The following is an 18,779-nucleotide window of genomic DNA, read 5'->3' as shown; positions in this document are numbered from 1 at the left end:
CCATAAAAAGATTTTTTTAACCTGCAATAAGTCAGCAATAAATCAATCAGGATTAATATAGATTTTTTCTTATTTTTTTTGTTAATATCAACAAATTCGATAAATTTTGACTAAAGGAGGGACTTATTTATTATACGGAAGCAAACCTAAGGGGTGTTAGATGTAATTTCTCCAACCACATGAAATTTATATATAATTACACCAAATTTCAATAGAGAAGGGTGGAACTATCCCATTATTTGAATAATAATTCTCAATTGATAATTCAATTGAGCATTTATTTGCCTTCTATGCTTCAAGTGATACAAAAAAAAAGTTAATTTTACCAGAATCTTGTCTGAATCTCCCATTTTTACTCAAAAAGGCATAATCGCCCTTAATTGAGTGTTGAAGTCTATTTTTATCTTCACCTTTTCAGCACTTTACTATTTGTTTTTATCAAAATTTATCGTAACAACGCCTAAATCTTTTGGTATAATAATTGTAGTAGTTAGAAGTCGGTATTGGGTGGCCCAACTATTCCTTTGGCACATCGTTGTGGTCTGTGCTATGACATATGTTTGTTCTAACAATACATGTTGAACAATTGAGTTGGTGTTGGTGCCAACACCAAATCAGAATCTAATTGACTAAGATTTTTGTCTCTCCTCCCCTTCACATCAAATACATCTTTTAACCCTTATCTCATTGAAACATTATTAAGATTCTTACATATTTTTTAATATCTCAATTGGTAAGAACGAATAGCTTTTGGGCCGTTGGTTGTGAGTTTGATTCTTTATATCGATGTGAGATTATATTGATGGATAGTTTATAAGTACCAACTGAAATAATTTATAGTTATAGAGGCATCCTCTGCCCCGTGTTGGTAATGATAGAGGGAACCACCAGCATTTTTGTACAAAAAGAAAAATAAAAGATTGCTTTGATAAGTTCATCGTGGTTCTTTCAGTTCTCTGATTTCGGATAAGTTTTGGAATATATAATTTTTAAAGAATGATTAAAGTTGATTTTTCTGACATCTTTTTGGACTCAAATTAATGACCACTCTTTCACAGAAAATAGGTGCCGTATGACCCTAATTATTTGTGAACATTGAAAACATCATAGATTAGGGGTAATTAACAAAAAAAAAATGAATAAAAATTAATATTTATACTTGATTGACTGATTACTGACTTATTGTAAGTTAAATAATTTTTTTCGGACTAAACTACCCTTATAATGGTGAAGACATACCTCCTCGCATGCGTTAACGCGTGAAGACGTATGGGGATGATTTAATTATAGAAATATTTATTTGACATGCAATAAGTCAAATTGGGGTTAATATAGATTTTTTTTTTAATTTTTTTATTAATATAAATGAATTCGGTGAATTTTGACTAATGGAGGGACTTATTTTTGTAGGTGAAAGCAAATTTTAGGGATGTTAAATGTAATTTTTTAAATTATAAAAAATTTGAATTTAGAGACGGGGGTTGTAATTATCTCTAAAGGTTAATTTGCCAGTAGAAAATTAGGTGAGATTCTCTTATGTTAAAAGGTCTAGTTTGAAATGGGTATAAGCTTCTATGGAAATAGCTCAGTGACCTCTTTCTCCATCTTTTTATGGGCTTCTCACGTGTGTATTAGATGGGCCTCTTCTATCGAAGCGCAAATCCTATTGGCCCATTTACAAGACGCTGTCGTTTATGGCAGTTACCGTTTCTAGGGTTTTAACTTTCAAATTTCTGCGCCTAAAACCCTTGATTCAAGTCCAATCTAATTGATCGTGTAATCATCTAAAGTTGCTCTCTTTCCGTAAGAAACAATACTGCGATAAAATCAGGAATGTCTGCTCAGAATTCAGAAGAAAGTTTGAGCAGGAGTCAAAACCGTAGAATCACCTGGGACGGCTGCAGTGTCCTGCTCGACATCAATGATGGCGATCGAGTGCTTTTCGCTCGCCTCACCGCCGGCTCGTAAGCTGTTAGATATTCACGTTATTTTTACCTGTGCAGGATGAGTGTAGTAAATTGACATTAACTTTTTTACTGCTCCAATTTCGTGTTTTGTAGGAAAATAAAGATAGGGAACAATAGTTGCTCTCTGCAGCCCCTAATTGGTTGCCCGTTTGGATCGTCGTTTCAGGTAGAGGTTGGAGGAGATGGCCCGTTTCTCGCTCGAGTTATTCCCTCGACAGAAGGTTTGTAATCTCTCTTTAGATATTCTGGTTGATGTTAGTTTGGTGGACGCCAGATATTTATCATTTCACCTTATATGAACTCTCTTTGAAGTATGCTGAACGGTAAAGATCAATTTAGCTAATTCATTTCATGCACGTGATGGAAACGTCAGGTAATAATCTTGTGGAGAAAATGGATAGCCAAATTATGGAGGAGAGCAGAGATAATCGTGCAATAGTCGATAATAACACAGCCCAGACCCTCACTGGTGAAGACATAGATGACATGCGGAGGTAAAGTTTTGCAGTTCCCAGGCTAGAATAATTACTGTATACATTCTTACACCTAATCTGAGATGTTCTTTACATTTGGAACAGGAACTTATTCCATTCAATTTTCTGACTGTAAGATTGTTCGCTCTAAGTGTTCCTGTGAGGAACCATAAGAACATGGATATTGAAGACACTTTTGTGTGTTTCAAGTTTGTTCTAATTCAAGTTCTTTGCTGTTATATTCTCGGATGGACTAATAGGATGGCATTTGAATGAGCTTAGTGGAGAGGTTATGCCTTTTGCATGCCTAACTTAAACTCCTAACTGTTGCCACTGGTCCATTATTAATTGATGTATTTCTGCTGCTTTGTCTAATAGGCGATCAATTGCTGATAACACAATTTGTCTTCTACCCATCTCTAGTTGATTGAAAGATTGAATTGCATACTGAGTTTATTTTTTAAGATGATAGGATGTCACAAAACTTAGTAGTTTCATATGAGGTTAGGGATTGAAATTTGATTTATTTTTCTCGTAGAAGGGAAAAGAATGTGGAGATTTTTATCTAGTCTTTTGCTATGAATGAACCATGAAAAATTGTGGTGTTAGTTGAGTCAAATTTGACATGGCTATTACATATGATGAACCTAGTCAATTTTGTTTTGATTGGACTTTTCCTTGTCCTTTATTTTACAAATTGCATTGCAATATTTTGCACTATGATATTCTTTTATATCAATCAATTTTTGCCTCTTGTCACTGGATGGCATCCTATGTATGTCTTGTGTTTGACAGTTTATATTATGTACAGAAAGGGAGTAACTGGAGATGAAATTGTTGAGGCCCTTATTGCAAACAGTGCAACATTTGAGAAGAAAACAGCATTCTCACAGGTGCATGACTAAATGTAAAATGAGAATAATCTATTCTCAAAGCAAAACTAAATATCATTCTGTTTTGCAGGAGAAATACCGGATCAAAAAGCAGAAAAAATATGCACCCAGGGTACTTCTGAGACGTCCATTTGCCCGAAGGTCGGGTTCAGGATTCTTGACCTTTTGTAGTTGGTTTATAATTCTTCTTATAATCCGTATTACAGATTCTGTTTCTTTAACCGAGTATGTTTTTTAATTAAAACTATTGATCTACTTTGCACATAAATATGTAAATTAGAGGTGCAATCCACTAATTTGATTCAGAGAAGTGTTAGGTTTGAGGAAACCAGGATCTGCAATCACTGATTATTGCATTCATCTCCTTTAACAATGACATATAATTGGAACTGTATCTAAATGTGGTAGCATTGTAGGTTTTATTGTCTGAGGCAAAATAGTTCAGTTTCTGTTTTCCTGTGCTTAGCCAACTGTAACTACCAAAATCAGAAAGCATCTGTCACAAGGCAGCGATTGATTTGATTTATTATCCTCTAAAATGTCACTGACTGTATTTTCCATTAGTTTCTCATTTGTTGGGGCGCATACAGGAGTCTGTTATCTACTAGGCTCAAATGTGGTGGACTTGACAAGTAACTGATACTTAGCTTAAACTTGAGTATCTCTAGTTATTGAGATCACATAGACATATTTAATGCATAAATAGACCTTGTTGCTCTCTTTTCTAGCTAAGATAATCTACTGTCGATGTTTACTTTTCTGACTTTTAAATGTTCTCTATTTTCATTTTCTATTTCCACTTTTTTACCCTGATGCTGTGCTAATGTATCGTGTCTTGGTCCTTTCAGCATATGTGAAGCATACTTCAAAAAGCACGCTGAAAAAATTGGGTAAATAACTTGTGTCTTCTGATGATTAATTAGTGTAGTAAGTTGCAAATAACTTATCTTCTGTTTTTTAATGAAAAATTTTGCTGCTTTTTAATTTCATATTCCTTTCTCGGAGAAGTAAATGGAAATTTTTAACCAAATGTCGAAGTACTCTTGTAAGGAAATTTATCGTGTTGAAGTCTCATTCACTCCTTGCAAAGTGCTGCTCCTATTTTCCACTTTAGGCAAGAGATGCTTCATGCTGAAGTTTTCTTCACACGGAAAATAGTTTTACACTTGTCCTGCAGTAGCAATTTTATTTTATTACATCTCCTCCCATGTGCTATCTTCCTAGTACTAATACAAAAATCCTTTATCAAGAGGAGTTATTCTCATTATTTTTTTCTGAAGTCTTGGAAGTAAGTTTACATATGTTAACTATAGAAGCATTAGATATCTTCTATTGTTGTCAGGTTTTTGCGGGTGGACACATTGTCTGTTATGCTTTCCTTGGCTAATGTTACCGCGCACTCAGATGTACTTGTAGTGGATATGCTTGATGGTATAGTTACTGGTGCTGTCGCAGAGCGCTTGGGAGGTATCTGAGTTCTTTAGTTCAAATAAATTTATGTCATACTAGCTTTAGTTTAGGCTTTTCTATTTCTACAGAAGAGTTATTGATTGCTGTCCACAAGTACAAATATATTTCCAGGACCAAACAAGATTTAGATGCACTGCAGTTAATCTATTTTGCCGTTTCTATTCCAAGTAAACCATTCAAACATAGTTGTTGCTATGAACTCAAGAAATTTCGATGCGGGAATTGAGTATTGGCGAAATCATGCCAAAAGATAATATACTGAAATATATGTGTAAGGACTGCTGTATAGATGGATATGACCAATCTAACGTGTTTCAAAGTCCATGCTAGAGAATTACATTGAAATCCTTCGCATTCTTAACTCATTATCAAGTTCTGAAATTTTATTCTCTTTACAGGAACGGGTTATGTATGTAATACATATTGCGGAATTACTCCATATCCCATTAATATTGTGCGAATGTTCAATTTCAGTGATCAGACTTGCAAAAGGTGCATCCTATTATTGTTGGACTGAAAATTGTTGCTTTAGTTAAGTGAAGAAGTGTCTGATATCTTCCTAAACATTGATGATGACTCATATGCAATTTTTGCGGTGGTTTGAGTTAAACATTATGACGTTTGTGGTCTCTTTCATTGGTCAAGGATATTGCACGCTTCACTTGCTGAATTACGACCCACCCCTAGTGGAACTTCAGCATCCATTGATGAGGTCGAAGATGCCTGTAATGCCAACAGACAGCAAAATGTGTGATGGGTTTTTTTTCATCTCTATTTGTTTTACTTTTTTTAAAGCTAACAATGAAGATTATTTTGATGCAGACAGAAGCCTTGTCCCCTTCTTCTGCTATAGACTTGGTCAGTATGGAAGAAAGCTACAGCGGAAATATGGAAACTGCAACAATTGTCGCTGCTTCTCCGAAGTCTAGCAAGAGTATCAAGGCTGGTGAGAAGGCTCCCTTGGAGGCTATTAAGTCCTGGAAGGAAAATGGCTTTTCTAGGTAACTGCGGTTTTTCATTTTTTCTTTTTGTCCTAAATCATGTGAAGATAAGTTTTTGTTTGGTCTTCTAAAAACTCTAACTTCTGTCCTCTCTCTGATACTTCTATTTTCAGTTTGATTATTGCTGCTCCAGACTTGGATGTTTGGGGCATAGCAAAAGAACTTGTACCACTTTTATCATACTCAGCCCCATTTGTCATTTATCACCAGTATCTCCAGGTAACTCTTTGAATATGTCAGGATCTGTCTTCATGGCTTGCTCATGGGTTCTTTTATTCTTCAAAGGTGGGCTCAGATTTACGTATTGAATGCAAATGAAATCATCCAATTCTTTTTCTTGCAGCCACTGGCCTCATGTATGCACAATCTTCAGATTGAGAAAATGGCCATCGGCTTGCAACTTTCAGAACCTTGGCTACGCGAATATCAGGTTTGCTTAATCTTCCATCCATCAAACACATTTTTTGATGTCTTACTGGAGACAGGTTCATCATCTGCAATGTATGTGTGGTTGGAATATGACAAAAAGGATAAAGTTTACACTCAAATGTTGTAAAAAGTCATTCAGCTACCAACTAATTCAAGATTTGCCTAATGATACAAGATCCATCAGCATGCAATCCTGCTTGATTTTATATTCAGTCAACTTTTTTTTTTTTATATTCAGTTATTAGTCACAAGTATTGGTTTCTACATGATATTTCTTGACATTTCCTCACGTTATCATTGCCTGAGCTATTGCGGATATTTATTAAAATTTGCAGGTTCTTCCATCAAGGACTCATCCACATATGCAGATGAGCTCATCGGGGGGCTATCTATTGAGTGGCACTCGGATAACTGGCAGTGATCAACCCCAACCAAATTAGTTTATCTCGAGATCTTTACCTTTACCAAGTTTTGATTTTAAACGTATTCCAACGTTCATTGGCAAGAAGTGTATAGCAATCCCAATTCTCCATCATCGGAGTAAATTATTTCATACGTGCAAGTCCTTTTGTATCACTAAACCCTGCCATTGCTCACAAAAATGACAGAACAACTTTTCCAATAGTTTTTCTAGACCACTATATTACAAGTTTTTCATTTGGTAGATTGTCTTTTAACTTCTTCCTCTACTTGAGTAGTTTTTAGTGTGTGCGTTTATCAGATTCACCCGCACGATCAAGATCTTAGCAATGCTGGGGGCCGGGGCCTAGGTAAGTAGAATGTAGTTTTAGAGAACGATTCAACGTATTCTAACCTATATTTCTGTTATATGTTGCTACAAATAACAAATCGAGTTTAAACGTGGAACATAGCTGGGTCTTTTTTTTATATATATAAAACTAGTCGTTGTGGCATGTTGTACTTTTGTATGGATAATAAATAATCTTGCATATAAATTCCAACTCAATGAATATATAAACCAAACTAGATTAATACCAAATCAACATCAACTCAATTTATTTATACCTTAGTCCAGATTCAGTAGTAGTAGCATTGCAAGTAAGAATTTTTAAGATAAAATTTTCGATTAAAAAAAAAAATTATTGTACGAACTCAAGTTCTATAGAGAGGAGCACTGGGTCAGCTCAATCGAGGATCATATTGTTGGTTCAGTTCAGGCTTGCTTGGGACTGGGGGCTGGTCTCCAGTAATGGTACCTGAGATCGGCCCTATCTCGTGGCCCAAGGCCATCTGGTCTCGAGTCGGACCAGCTGTCCTTTTTTTTTTAATAATAAATGACATATAAATTTTATTTTATTATTTTAAGTTGACTATTCTAGTATATTTTTTTTATACTTTCGAAATTTTAAAATTTTTATTTTTATTGTTCAACTTCTAAATTTTTAATACAACTTATTTTATTTTTCTCGAAGTTTATTTTAAGTCTTTCTGAATATGTTACTATCTAAGTTCATTGTTGTATATTTGTTAGTCAAACTATTATTTACGTTTATTATATAGTCTTAATTTTTTTATGTCATATTTCTTATGTATTATTTTTATTTTATAAAATAATTATAAATTTAAGTAATAGTTAGAAGACCAGACACATTCAGATCTGGTCTGGGCCTCAATTGGACCGATCCAGGGTTTGGGTCTAAGTTTAAGAAATGGATCTAATTTAAACCCATTTAAAATGGGCTGAGGACCGGCCATGAACAATAGATGAACCATGAATTAGACTTTTCTGAGCTGGTTGGTGTCAAAGTGCAGCTTGATGTACCACTTACAGAAAAGGAAATATAAACAAAATATTATGCAAGGGATTTGTCATGTTATTGAAAGCACGTGTCATAGGACGAAAATAGGCCCACTGGAAGTTGAAGCCCAACGCCTTTACGGGGATATGAGGGCCCACTTAAGGCCCACACAAACCGAATAGGAATATTAGTAGTTGGAGAAATTGAAAAAAGGGCAGGGGGCGGGCGGGCCGCGCCGCGCTGATTCGAACTCACCGCCTCCGCTCCCGCTGTTCTGCAGTACAAAACGCCAAAACCCCTCTTCACGCACATGTTCTTCTCCTATTAGGTTTTCTTTACTTCTCCTCATTGTTTGCTTCAACCCTTGTACCTTTTTTCTTCTGCTTCCACACCAACACCGGCATTGAAGTCAAGTGGTGTTTCGGTGGTAAGTTAAATTTGATGATATGTCGACTTCCGGTGAGAATTTGGACCTGAATCTGAGCCTCAATCTACCGTTATCGAGAATGCATTTGGCGGCACAGTCTCAGTCTCAGTCGCCGGTGCCACGCCTCGGGTATGTGCGGCAGAACCCTTTTGCCGTCCTTCCGCCACCTTCCAGCCCTCTTAAGCTCCCCTCTGATAAGTTTGTGTACAAGAACGGTGTGGAAACTCCGGCGTCGCTATCTGTGCCTTCTAAGCTTATCTCTGATAAATTTGTTATGGATTACAGCAATGGAGTGAACACTCAGCAATCTCGCACATCGCTTCCGAAGTTGCATTTGGTGCCTCAGAACAATGCTGTGCGTACTTTTCTAGTCATTCATGCTAAATTTCTGGATCGGTTCCTTTTTATTTATTTATTTATTTCTTATGTATGTATTGTTGTTTGCTAACTGCAAAAATGGATTCTCTAAAGTATGAATTTCACTTCACTGAGTGTTTATGGGTACATGGGTCACGAGGTCTACTTTTGGAATGATTATCTAAAGAATGCTGTTTTCATACTGTTGATATCAATGAATTTGAAAGTTTTTGGAATTTCTTGCACAGGAAAACAAAATCAGTGCAAACAACTTGTATTAGTTGTTAGTGTTTAAATATCTCAAGATGACAATATGATCCTGCATGTCAAAGTTCCTGAGTGTTGCAAATAAAGGGTGAGTTTCATGGACTATTTCTCTGCATGACCGGGCTTAATGGAGTGTTACCTCAATTATCAAGGAGGTCCAGCGTTTCCCCTGCTTGATTCAAGATTTTGATGATTCGCCTTTTAAGTTATCAACAGTTATTGACCCAACCCTGCCCCAACTGGCATTTGTTGAAATCTAAAAGTTGCACTATGAGCTTTATATTGTGCTTCAAGCGTAGGTGCAGCCTTCAGTTGGATATGATGAATGGAAGAGAGTGGTAATTGAGAGTTGAATATGGACCTTTTACCATTATCTACATGAGAGGGAGTATGTTGCTACCTGGAATAGAATATCTATAGAATGGGTTAGCGTCTGAGGCATAAATTGAAAAAGCTAGTAGAAATCTATGTTAGTGTCTCCAATGTTCACAGCACTTGTGCGTGATATAGGTGCAATTGCATCACTTATTTTGGTCATAATTTGAATAACTCACTTTTCTTGGGTCAATTACATTTTTTATGTTAGTCTCTTTAGACTTATAGAAATCAATTTATGAGTGTTCTTAACTATTCTTGAAGCAGTCAAATGAACTTGGAAGTATTGCGCGTAAGATAAGTGGAGATGCAAGTATCCAAGTTCCTAAACAGGAGGAAGCTGTGAACAGTTTTTCACCTGGACCTGTGTCTTCTTATATGGGAGCTAGACGCAGCACCAAAACTAAATCTTCAAAACATACCAAAAATGTTGTTCAGCAAGCAAAGTTAGGTGAAGTGATGTTACAACCTGTCGCTGTTTATGATTGATTACAAATTAATTGGAGTAACTTTCTCACTGATATTACTTTCTTGCAGAACCAGTTGATAACTTCAATCTAACTGGCTGCTGTCGGTATGACAGTTCTTTAGGTGCGCCCTCTTCAGAATCGCTATAAACCAGCCCTGTATTCATCTACTGTTGTGTGAATGAAATTTCTGCTGCAACTATTTTTTGTAAAGTGAGATGAATAATTAATTTTGGCAGGCTTGTTGACAAAGAAATTTATCAAACTGATCCAAGAGGCTAAGGATGCTACTCTTGACCTAAATAGAACGGCAGATGTGTTGGAGGTAATCTATTTTGTATTATACAGATACAGACACGTCTAAACCTGAATCCAGTCATTGATGGTCGAAGACTTGATTGGGATGCTTGTCCAGATATAAATCTTGCTTATTGCTATTGATTATTGTACAGGTCCAAAAGAGGAGAATTTATGATATTACAAATGTTCTTGAAGGAATTGGATTGATCGAAAAAACGACTAAGAATCATATACGTTGGAAGTATGTCACTATCATCTGTGTGAAACTTTTATTATCCTTTCAATTAGTTATGTTCTTAATACATGGAGCTCCATTGTGACAGAGGATTTGGGAGCTGTGGACCTAAACAACTGGATGACGAAGTCTCTCGCTTGAAGGTGCAATTATAGTACTTCAATTGATGGAGTTTTCTTTTTGATGAACAAGTGTACTTTTAATCTTCTCTTGCCCTCGTACAAGATAAGCATATTGTTTTGCTTATGATTTTTAAAAAGTAGGTCCATAGAGGCTTTTGGTTTTTTGGAATAATGTTTCTGTTTCTTAGTGGGCTGTGTATATGGAGGCATTGTAAGATTTGTATTTACCAACTCACTATTATTTATTGCTATGACAGGCTGAAGTAGAACATCTATGTGCAGAAGATTGCAGGCTTGATGATCGCATAAGGTTTGAGTAATTGAAAGGGAGAAAAGATCCTTCATAATTGAATGTTGAATAGCTTGTGGTGCTTTGCTAACACCGGATTGTTTCTCAGGAACAAATTAGAGAGCCTGAGGGAACTAATGTTCAATCAGAATTCTCAAAAGTATGTGTGGATGTTTTCTTATATTAGTAATGAGATTGATTTCTTTCTTAACTTTCTCTGAATTTGGAATTCTGCAGGAATCTTTTTCTGACTGAGGAAGATATTATGAGCCTTCCACGTCTCAGGGTATGCAACTTGCATGACTGTAGATTTGTTCTTATACCTCATCCATGCTCTTCTTCTAACTATGCATGTTCAACTGTCTCAGAATCAAACTGTCATTGCCATTCAAGCTCCGCATGCAAGTTTTATAGAAGTGCCAGATCCTGACGAGGTTGGTATCTTGAAAAATCGTGCTCCCAGATTTGCTTTTTTGTTGGTCTTTTACCTGTATTATTTCCACAGGACATTGTTTTTTGTCAGAAGCAGTACAGACTTATTGTGAGAAGCACCACTGGACCAATTGGTGTTTATCTACTCAGGTATTGATCTTGAAGTTATGAGATAATGAAGCTATAACTTAAAAACATTTTCTTGAAGCATTCTATTTCTCCATATGCATGTCTATGTCTGGGTATCTCACATGATGCAAAAGAGAAACTACTAAGAAAACCTTTGCCCTTTAGATGAGAACAAATTACTGAGTGCTGACTCATGAATTGCTGTGAACATCTCAATAGAAGGATCTCATACCCAATTTATGAACCTTTCAGCAAAGATCTAAGGAAAAGCAAGGACCCATCTGTCAAGCGTGCAAAACTATCAGATCCATTAACTTGGACTAGTAGCAGAAGAGTCGATGAAGGGGACCTGTCTTCAAGTCCTTCTGATACTCCAACAAGCTCAAAAACATCCGGGTTCCAGAAAATAGTCCCCTTGGATGGTGGTGTAAGTTCATTTTAGGACTTGACTGATTGCTATACCTCGCTCCATGTTAAAGGAGCTTCTACATTTCTAATCGACGATGTTTTTTCAACGTGCAGATTGATGATGACTACTGGTTGAGATCAGATCATGAGGTAAGTGCATCAGATTTATGGAGCACAGGAGAGTTGTAGTATACTTCCTGATGAAGTGCTGATACTGGGAGTTTCAAATAATCAACCCACAGTAAGGAAAATGAAGGATAGATTTATTCAGGCATTGTATATAATTTATCTATAGTTGAAAACCCTGGGTTGATGTTCTGACATATAACGGTTTTCTAGATAGAGAATAAGCAAGGCTTTTGCTAGAGCTTTCCCAATAAGGGCTTTTTGATTTGAGAAACTGGAATGTAAATTTTAGCTACTAGTTACTTACCAATTTTGCCATTATTTTCGTGTCTCAAATGTTCCAGGTTCCGTTTTTGCATATGGAGTACTTTATTTGACATATCTTTGGTGCCTTATTGCTTAAATATGCGATGTTTTCGTGGAATAAATTCCACATCTGAGAAAATCTTGGAGCGTTGTGGGTCATAAATAAACAAGTAGCTTTCAAAAGGAAAATCAGGGTTCCATGTTGACGTAGACCATTGAGCATTAGCCAATCTGATATGGCCTTCTTTGAGCATGAACCGTTTGGGTCCATTGTCGTGCGCTCTATATTATTATTTCTATTCAACTATCATTTTCACGCCCCCAACATGGGACCCCAGACAAACTCGATTGTCGCAATCACTCATAAGTAAATGCTGCATCTTCCCCTGAAAAAAAATCACAGGTCTGTTTTTCAAAGAACTAAGGATATTGGTAACTGAACGTATCATATTTTCGAGTGATGAATCATGAAACTATAGCAAAGTTGGAATTGACAGTATGTACATTGGCATTAATAATCCACTTATCTATTCATCTACCTTCTAAAATACATGTCGCATCACCACTCTTTATTCAGCGACCTAATGCAGCACGTGTTCTCCTGGACCTTGCTCGTGTGACTACTCTTACGGCATCTTCCAGTGTCAAGTCTGGTGGAGGAGGTTGAGGATTTTCATTTGCTGTAGGAGGCACTGAATCAATTTGCATTAACTGCACTTCACTGGGCCTTGAAGTTTTGCTGCTCTGGACAAGTGATGGTGTTGGTGTTGTTTTTTGTTCGTTCAAGGATGCTGGAGCAGTAGCTGCTTTTGGATCTTCTGAAGGAGCTGTTGCTTCCGTTGTGTCGTCCTCCTGCTCACTTGCAGAGGTACTAGAAGCAGGAGAAGACGGTTGTCTATCCTGGGGCTGTGTTGTAGCAGCTGATCTATGGTTTGGTGGCACACTGGGTTTCTGGACTCTACTGCCTTGCTGTTGTGGCTGCATCATCAAAATGCGAAAATTGAGGAAAAGAAAGTAAAAAGGATGAAACAAGGTCGGAAAAAGTTTGAATGATCCGGTGACAGGAATCTAAAAATAGAAAACAAAGAAAATAGTAACTTTAGACTTATAACTAGATGACAGTTATGCTTGGAGCGGTACAAAAGTTACAGATTAGAGTGAGCTCCCATGAGGCTTTAATTAATCACAATCAAAGCACCTTGAATTGGAGAAAAAGAAAGGCAAAAGCAAGTGACTTGCATGATCTAATGGCAGGTATAAAGGCAAAAGCAAGTGACTTGCATGATCTAATGGCAGGTATATATGTACATGCTGGAAAAAGAAAAAGTACTTTTTACATGGTTAGCATGTATTTTTAAGAACCTAATTGCCACGAAATGGTGCACAAAGTAACATTATGATAGTTTAGAATGAAGAAGTATCGTATTGGATCACAGAGAAACTTCATATACCTATTGAAAAGATTGTGAAATTCACCAGCGCCAAATCTAGAGACGGAATAGCATACTTGAATATAATATACTTGTATTCGGATGCATACCTGAGCTGGTCGAGTGGGCGTAGATTGTGAAGCAATATACTGCAAAATCTCAAATATTCTTGTCTGACCATAGTTCGCCGCCTTCTGCCAATACAATACTGCCATATCTCCAGCTCTTGTCCTCAGTTCTAACAAATTACGATCAATTTCTGTCTCATGCTGTGCAACATAGGGTCTAAAGAAGGAGTCATACACATATGTTGTTCCCTGAAATCAATTAGTAAAGAAAACATATAATTAGAATATGCAATGAAGATACTAACTGAACTCCACACTAGGATCCATAGAAGAGAACACAGACCTTAGTTTTAGGAAACCACAAGTATATGAAGAAGGCCACTTTTGCTTCAGCATACATCGGAACCCTTCATGAATTTACAAAACAAGATCTTTAAAATGAATATAAAGGAAAGCACAAAGCTTTTAGTATGTGAGCCATTTGAAATATTTACCAGCCAATGAACATGTCACCAATTCTTTCACAAACTGTCAAAACAGCCACCAAAATCCTGAAAAGTTGAAGATGAAGTTAAACCTGAAAGCTTGCAATTAATCATCTGAAGGATAAGTAAACATGTAATATACCAATACTGGCACCAAAAGCGAAGTTGCTCAATGTCAGGCTTGTTCATTTCCACAGTTTTAAAGCATTCATAAGCAGGATAAGCATAGCCAAATATCAGCCTGCATCAATTAAAGAAGCTAAGAAACTTGCAATGGAAATGATGGAGACAAATTTATAATGGACAAAAAAATGGATATTGCACATACAGAAGCCCCCTAGTGATTAGAGATCCAATCATCTTGAATTCCTGTCACAGATATAAAACAATTGTTAGGTCAAGTCAAGCACTTCACTGAGTTAGGAAAGGTAAGAAAAGTATATAAGCTTTTCTAGCATTGACTTTGGTCATGTGTAGACTTGTATTTAAGTAGGTTACCAAGAGTATATAACCTTTACTTGTTACTAGAGTCAGGGAGACATGATGTAAATAGGTGCTATATGTGTAAAAAGAACAGCAAGTTCACAAAAACAAACATCCTTCAATTTCCTCTGATTTTATGCCTTTTATTATTCTCATTATAAAATTAAAAATCTAAGACCGTGCTCAAAACTTACATAGAAAATCAATTATCATCTCCTCTACTCTCCTCATTCCATCACTGAAAACCAAGACCAAACAAAGCCACAGAATATTTCCATTTCTTTTCCTCTTCAACTTGTTTATATTCAGTTGTCTTTCCAACTACAATTCCTAACTGCAAGATAGTAAGGAACAAGAACACAATATCATTTCTAATATATAGTTTGTAAAAGAAAATGATATTCTTTTACATGCCGTCCCACTGTATCAAATAAATAATCAACAATTCTCCCCTTTGCTTAATCTAGACCTCAATTTTCCAAAGCATGATTAAAACAAGCACATCATACAAAAGACCAAATAAAATAAACCCCACTGAACCAGAGATTTATACATTGTGGATGAACATAACCTCCCTAGAAGGAGATGGAAGAAAAAGAGAAAGCACTATGCCAAACCACTAAGCTGCAATTTACAAAATCATGCCAGTCTAACACCATAAACATTCATGAATTCCTCACGAAGAGGCACTTAGTACTCATTTTTGCAAAGAAAATATCTCCACAGATTTATCGGAAAACACACAAAACATAAAAAAATGAAAAAAACAACAATAAAAAAAAGAATCAAACGGTAACAAAACAGTAAATAAAGAATGAAGGCTCGGTAACATATGTGATCAGTACCAACGCACAGCAAAGATGCTACGGCGAAAAGATAGGAAACAGCCGTTAATCGAGCTCCGCCGAGAAAGTGCAGAGCTCAATAACTGAAGTCGCTTCTGAGAGCTTTGGACGATTCTACCTCCGCACGGACAAGCGGCGTCGCCACGGGACGACGGTGAACCGTTAGTGCGTCGGCGGAGAGAGTGAGAAGGCAATACGGGGATTTTGCAGTGGGTGTTTTCTATAATTTTCTATTTCCTCGGTCTTGTATTTATTTGAGTTTTAGAGGAGACTTATTGTGCGGAACGGTGCACGCTTTTAGCGTGAGCTTTTGCGTGTGTAGCCGTTGGATATTCATAGTTCAGCATAAAATATTTGGAGGAAGCAAATCTTATCCGGTTATCTTCGAACGGCACAGCTGCGGAGTTAGGTGTACAATCATCTTGCCTCAGAGCGATCCTTTTTACAAATTTGCCCTTGCGGTTTGAGAATTTCCAACTGCATCCAAATTTCCGGTATATATTTACAAATTACTCCTCAATTTATTCCATTAATAATATGCAAATCCAAATCCAAATGACCGTTAATTTTGGTATATATCTCATTTCAAGAATATTTATATATATATATATTATTTTGAAAATTATCAATAAAATTATAGAAGCATTCCACTCCAAGTCGAGCATAGAGACTAATAACTTGTTGAAAAATAACCTAAAATATTGACAAGAAGATAAAAAAAGTGTCAATATTTCTCCCGACGAAAATATTTTGACGACCAAATTAGTAAGCTATTGGTGGAATGCATTCATTTACACCCTTTGTTTAACATTTGCCAATATTTTATTTGGCAAAACAATGAAATTAAGTCTTAGTCTTGAAAAGTTTTAGTTTGGATTAAATTACTAATTACAGAAGCAAGTGTAATACACTTATTATGTAAATGATCATTTTTTTTTAAATTGTATACTAATTGTATAACACTTGTCATATAATTAATTTCAAATTAAAATTTCGAGTGTCTTATGGGAGTATGTGGGTATGGTGTATCAACACACCATAAGCATACTGCTATGCTTATATTTTGTTAATGTGGTTGCTTTTGAAATAAGATTGACTTCCTGGAGAAAAAGAGATAATCATTTGATTTGCGCGTTTCCTTTCCCATCACCAATAATTACTGCTATTTCTTAATAATAAGACTGCACATGAGATTAAATGATATTTAGTTGATTGAATGTAAGGTGAAAATGGCACAGCTTGAAATTGAATCAACTTCATTATGCCAAAATAGTTGCAAACTTTGACCAACATAATTGAGTGCAACACCACAAAATTCTGAATTCAGAGCCGGGGTCATAATGATATAATCCCAGAGTTAAAGTAAAACAAGTCAAATTTCAAGATTTTATATGATTTAAATGGGGGTTGAGGTGATTTTAAGGATAACTTGACTCAAAGATAATTGGAATATGAGAAAGACTGACAAATCGCTAGATTTGTTGGAAACCCTCAATTAAGACTTTTCAATACTTAAGTTAGTTGGGCGCGAAATCAAGAAAAAAGATGAATAGTATTCTTTAATTGGTAAAATAATGTGCATTAGCCTAAAACAACTCTGAGGTATTTAAAAGGGCCACTAACAACACAAACACAGGTTCACATATTGTGACTCAACCTTCCAAGTATGAAGCAGTTGACGTGTGTCCCAACTAGCCCAGTAAAAAAATGCACGGACCACTGTCCTATACTTACTCGTATTTTTTGTTTCTTCATTATTTTTCTTTGGTAGATACCCGTCAAAACCTTTACAAATTAATTTAAATTGCATAAAAAAAACTTAAATTTATAATTCTTGAATTTTATAAATTCTTATAATTAAAAGATTATAAATTCGAATAAGAAAACAAATGGGTAGATTGAAGCAATGATAAGGTAGTGTTTAGGTATGTAATAGAAGTGGATGAGGAGCAAAGTATATTATTTAACCAACAAAAAAGCAACACAAACTGCAGATTCTCACTTTAATAAGTTGTCTTAAACAATGCCAATCCTTTGCACTTTATTACTTCCCCTTCTGCTTGCTTTCTTCTCACTCTTTCACCTTTAATATTCTATGCCCTCCCTACATGCATGCACCACCTTTTCCCAAACCCTTCAAAACACAAATCATACGGATACAACCCTTATTTTATACTTCCATCCTCATCCATTCTTCATATTTTAATTTTCAAACTATTTAATGTGATGAATAATTTTTAAATAAAAAGTTTTTTGGGAGCAAGAATATTTAATTTTAATCATACTATGATACGGGAATTAATGAAAGGAATTCATTCAAGAATTACACGCAAAATTTGATGCCAAGAATTTGAGGGACTGTTTGCAAAAGCACTTATCAGCTTATCGTTGGAAATACGCTGAAACGAATGTTCTTGTTCTACATCTTCTATTTTTGAACCGTTTAAACTAAATCAATTTATGTAAAAAATTCAAACAACTCCCAGTATTTATTACTGTTTAATTTACAACTTATTCTTACCATAAAAGTAGAAATTATTGCAAAGACGGATTGTGTCTCTCTTTGACCATTAGATTCTTTTAATTAATAGCAACTTTAATTTTTATTTGGTTGGTTTTGATTAATTTATATAGTTATAAGTTTTGGTTGATGGGGACCAAATGACCCTAATTTTATAGAGCAAGAATCTTCATTGATTGTCACGCCAGACCATTGTGGCATGTTATACTATCGAAGTTTGTGGGCCTTTTTGTAAATTGTTAATAATTTATAGCAACGGCTATATGGACTTTAGAACCACATTGGTGGGCTAGGAACAAGGTTTCACTATTATTATTATTTTTTACTTAATTTAAAATTAAATACTAAGTAACAACAAACTATGTTTTATCTTAAGAGATGAAACTCATAATAAAAATAGTATATTTGTTGGGATTAACTATTTTGATCAAAGTTGGTTAACAGTCTTCCTAAATGATAAAATGAAATTTGGTAAGTGTACGATTAATATTCCGGTCACCAAAGTCTACCAAATGTTAGAGGATGCAAAAAGAATACCAATTACATAACTTGTCATGTGATTGATCACTCTTATTAAATTGTACGTTAATTACAAAATAAATATAATATAATAGATTTCGATCTGACCAGAACGGATGAAGACCCATGAAAAAAAAGGTTGGCCCCAAAGCCTCGGATTCTATGTTTGTTCAAAGTGTGAGGAGAATTGTTGAT

General features: G+C 35.6%; 3 protein-coding genes across 4 annotated transcripts; 2 read left to right on the top strand and 1 right to left on the bottom strand.

The window, feature by feature from the left end:
- LOC105166029 (tRNA (adenine(58)-N(1))-methyltransferase non-catalytic subunit trm6) lies at nucleotides 1,744-6,890 on the top strand. The gene is made up of 13 exons (XM_011085228.2): nucleotides 1,744-1,964; nucleotides 2,061-2,188; nucleotides 2,341-2,461; nucleotides 3,252-3,333; nucleotides 3,404-3,474; nucleotides 4,182-4,223; nucleotides 4,676-4,800; nucleotides 5,202-5,295; nucleotides 5,449-5,551; nucleotides 5,626-5,804; nucleotides 5,918-6,023; nucleotides 6,148-6,234; nucleotides 6,569-6,890. The coding sequence occupies exons 1-13, from the start codon at nucleotides 1,834-1,836 to the stop codon at nucleotides 6,671-6,673; spliced, it is 1,374 nt and encodes a 457-aa protein (XP_011083530.1). The 5' UTR covers nucleotides 1,744-1,833; the 3' UTR covers nucleotides 6,674-6,890.
- Nucleotides 8,198-12,835, top strand: LOC105166028 (transcription factor E2FC). Its single transcript, XM_011085227.2, has 13 exons — nucleotides 8,198-8,775; nucleotides 9,687-9,870; nucleotides 9,957-10,010; nucleotides 10,126-10,211; nucleotides 10,339-10,427; nucleotides 10,510-10,564; nucleotides 10,801-10,853; nucleotides 10,942-10,992; nucleotides 11,070-11,118; nucleotides 11,201-11,266; nucleotides 11,338-11,414; nucleotides 11,646-11,820; nucleotides 11,916-12,835. The coding sequence occupies exons 1-13, from the start codon at nucleotides 8,440-8,442 to the stop codon at nucleotides 11,988-11,990; spliced, it is 1,350 nt and encodes a 449-aa protein (XP_011083529.1). The 5' UTR covers nucleotides 8,198-8,439; the 3' UTR covers nucleotides 11,991-12,835.
- LOC105166027 (putative HVA22-like protein g) lies at nucleotides 12,661-15,774 on the bottom strand. Of its 2 annotated transcripts, none has more exons than XM_011085223.2 (7): nucleotides 15,545-15,774; nucleotides 14,545-14,585; nucleotides 14,359-14,457; nucleotides 14,226-14,282; nucleotides 14,075-14,138; nucleotides 13,774-13,980; nucleotides 12,661-13,211 (listed from the first exon to the last, which is right to left on the bottom strand). In XM_011085223.2, the coding sequence occupies exons 2-7, from the start codon at nucleotides 14,574-14,576 to the stop codon at nucleotides 12,807-12,809; spliced, it is 864 nt and encodes a 287-aa protein (XP_011083525.1). In that variant the 5' UTR covers nucleotides 14,577-14,585; nucleotides 15,545-15,774; the 3' UTR covers nucleotides 12,661-12,806. The 2 variants fall into 2 exon arrangements, with proteins under 2 accessions (XP_011083525.1, XP_011083527.1); XM_011085225.2 differs by having other exon boundaries at nucleotides 15,553-15,769.

This window comes from Sesamum indicum, linkage group LG7 (genome assembly GCF_000512975.1).
Source record: "Sesamum indicum cultivar Zhongzhi No. 13 linkage group LG7, S_indicum_v1.0, whole genome shotgun sequence".
NCBI lineage: Eukaryota > Viridiplantae > Streptophyta > Magnoliopsida > Lamiales > Pedaliaceae > Sesamum > Sesamum indicum.
The sequence above is the reverse complement of the archived record's forward strand: the minus strand, read 5'-3'. Positions and strand labels throughout refer to the sequence as shown.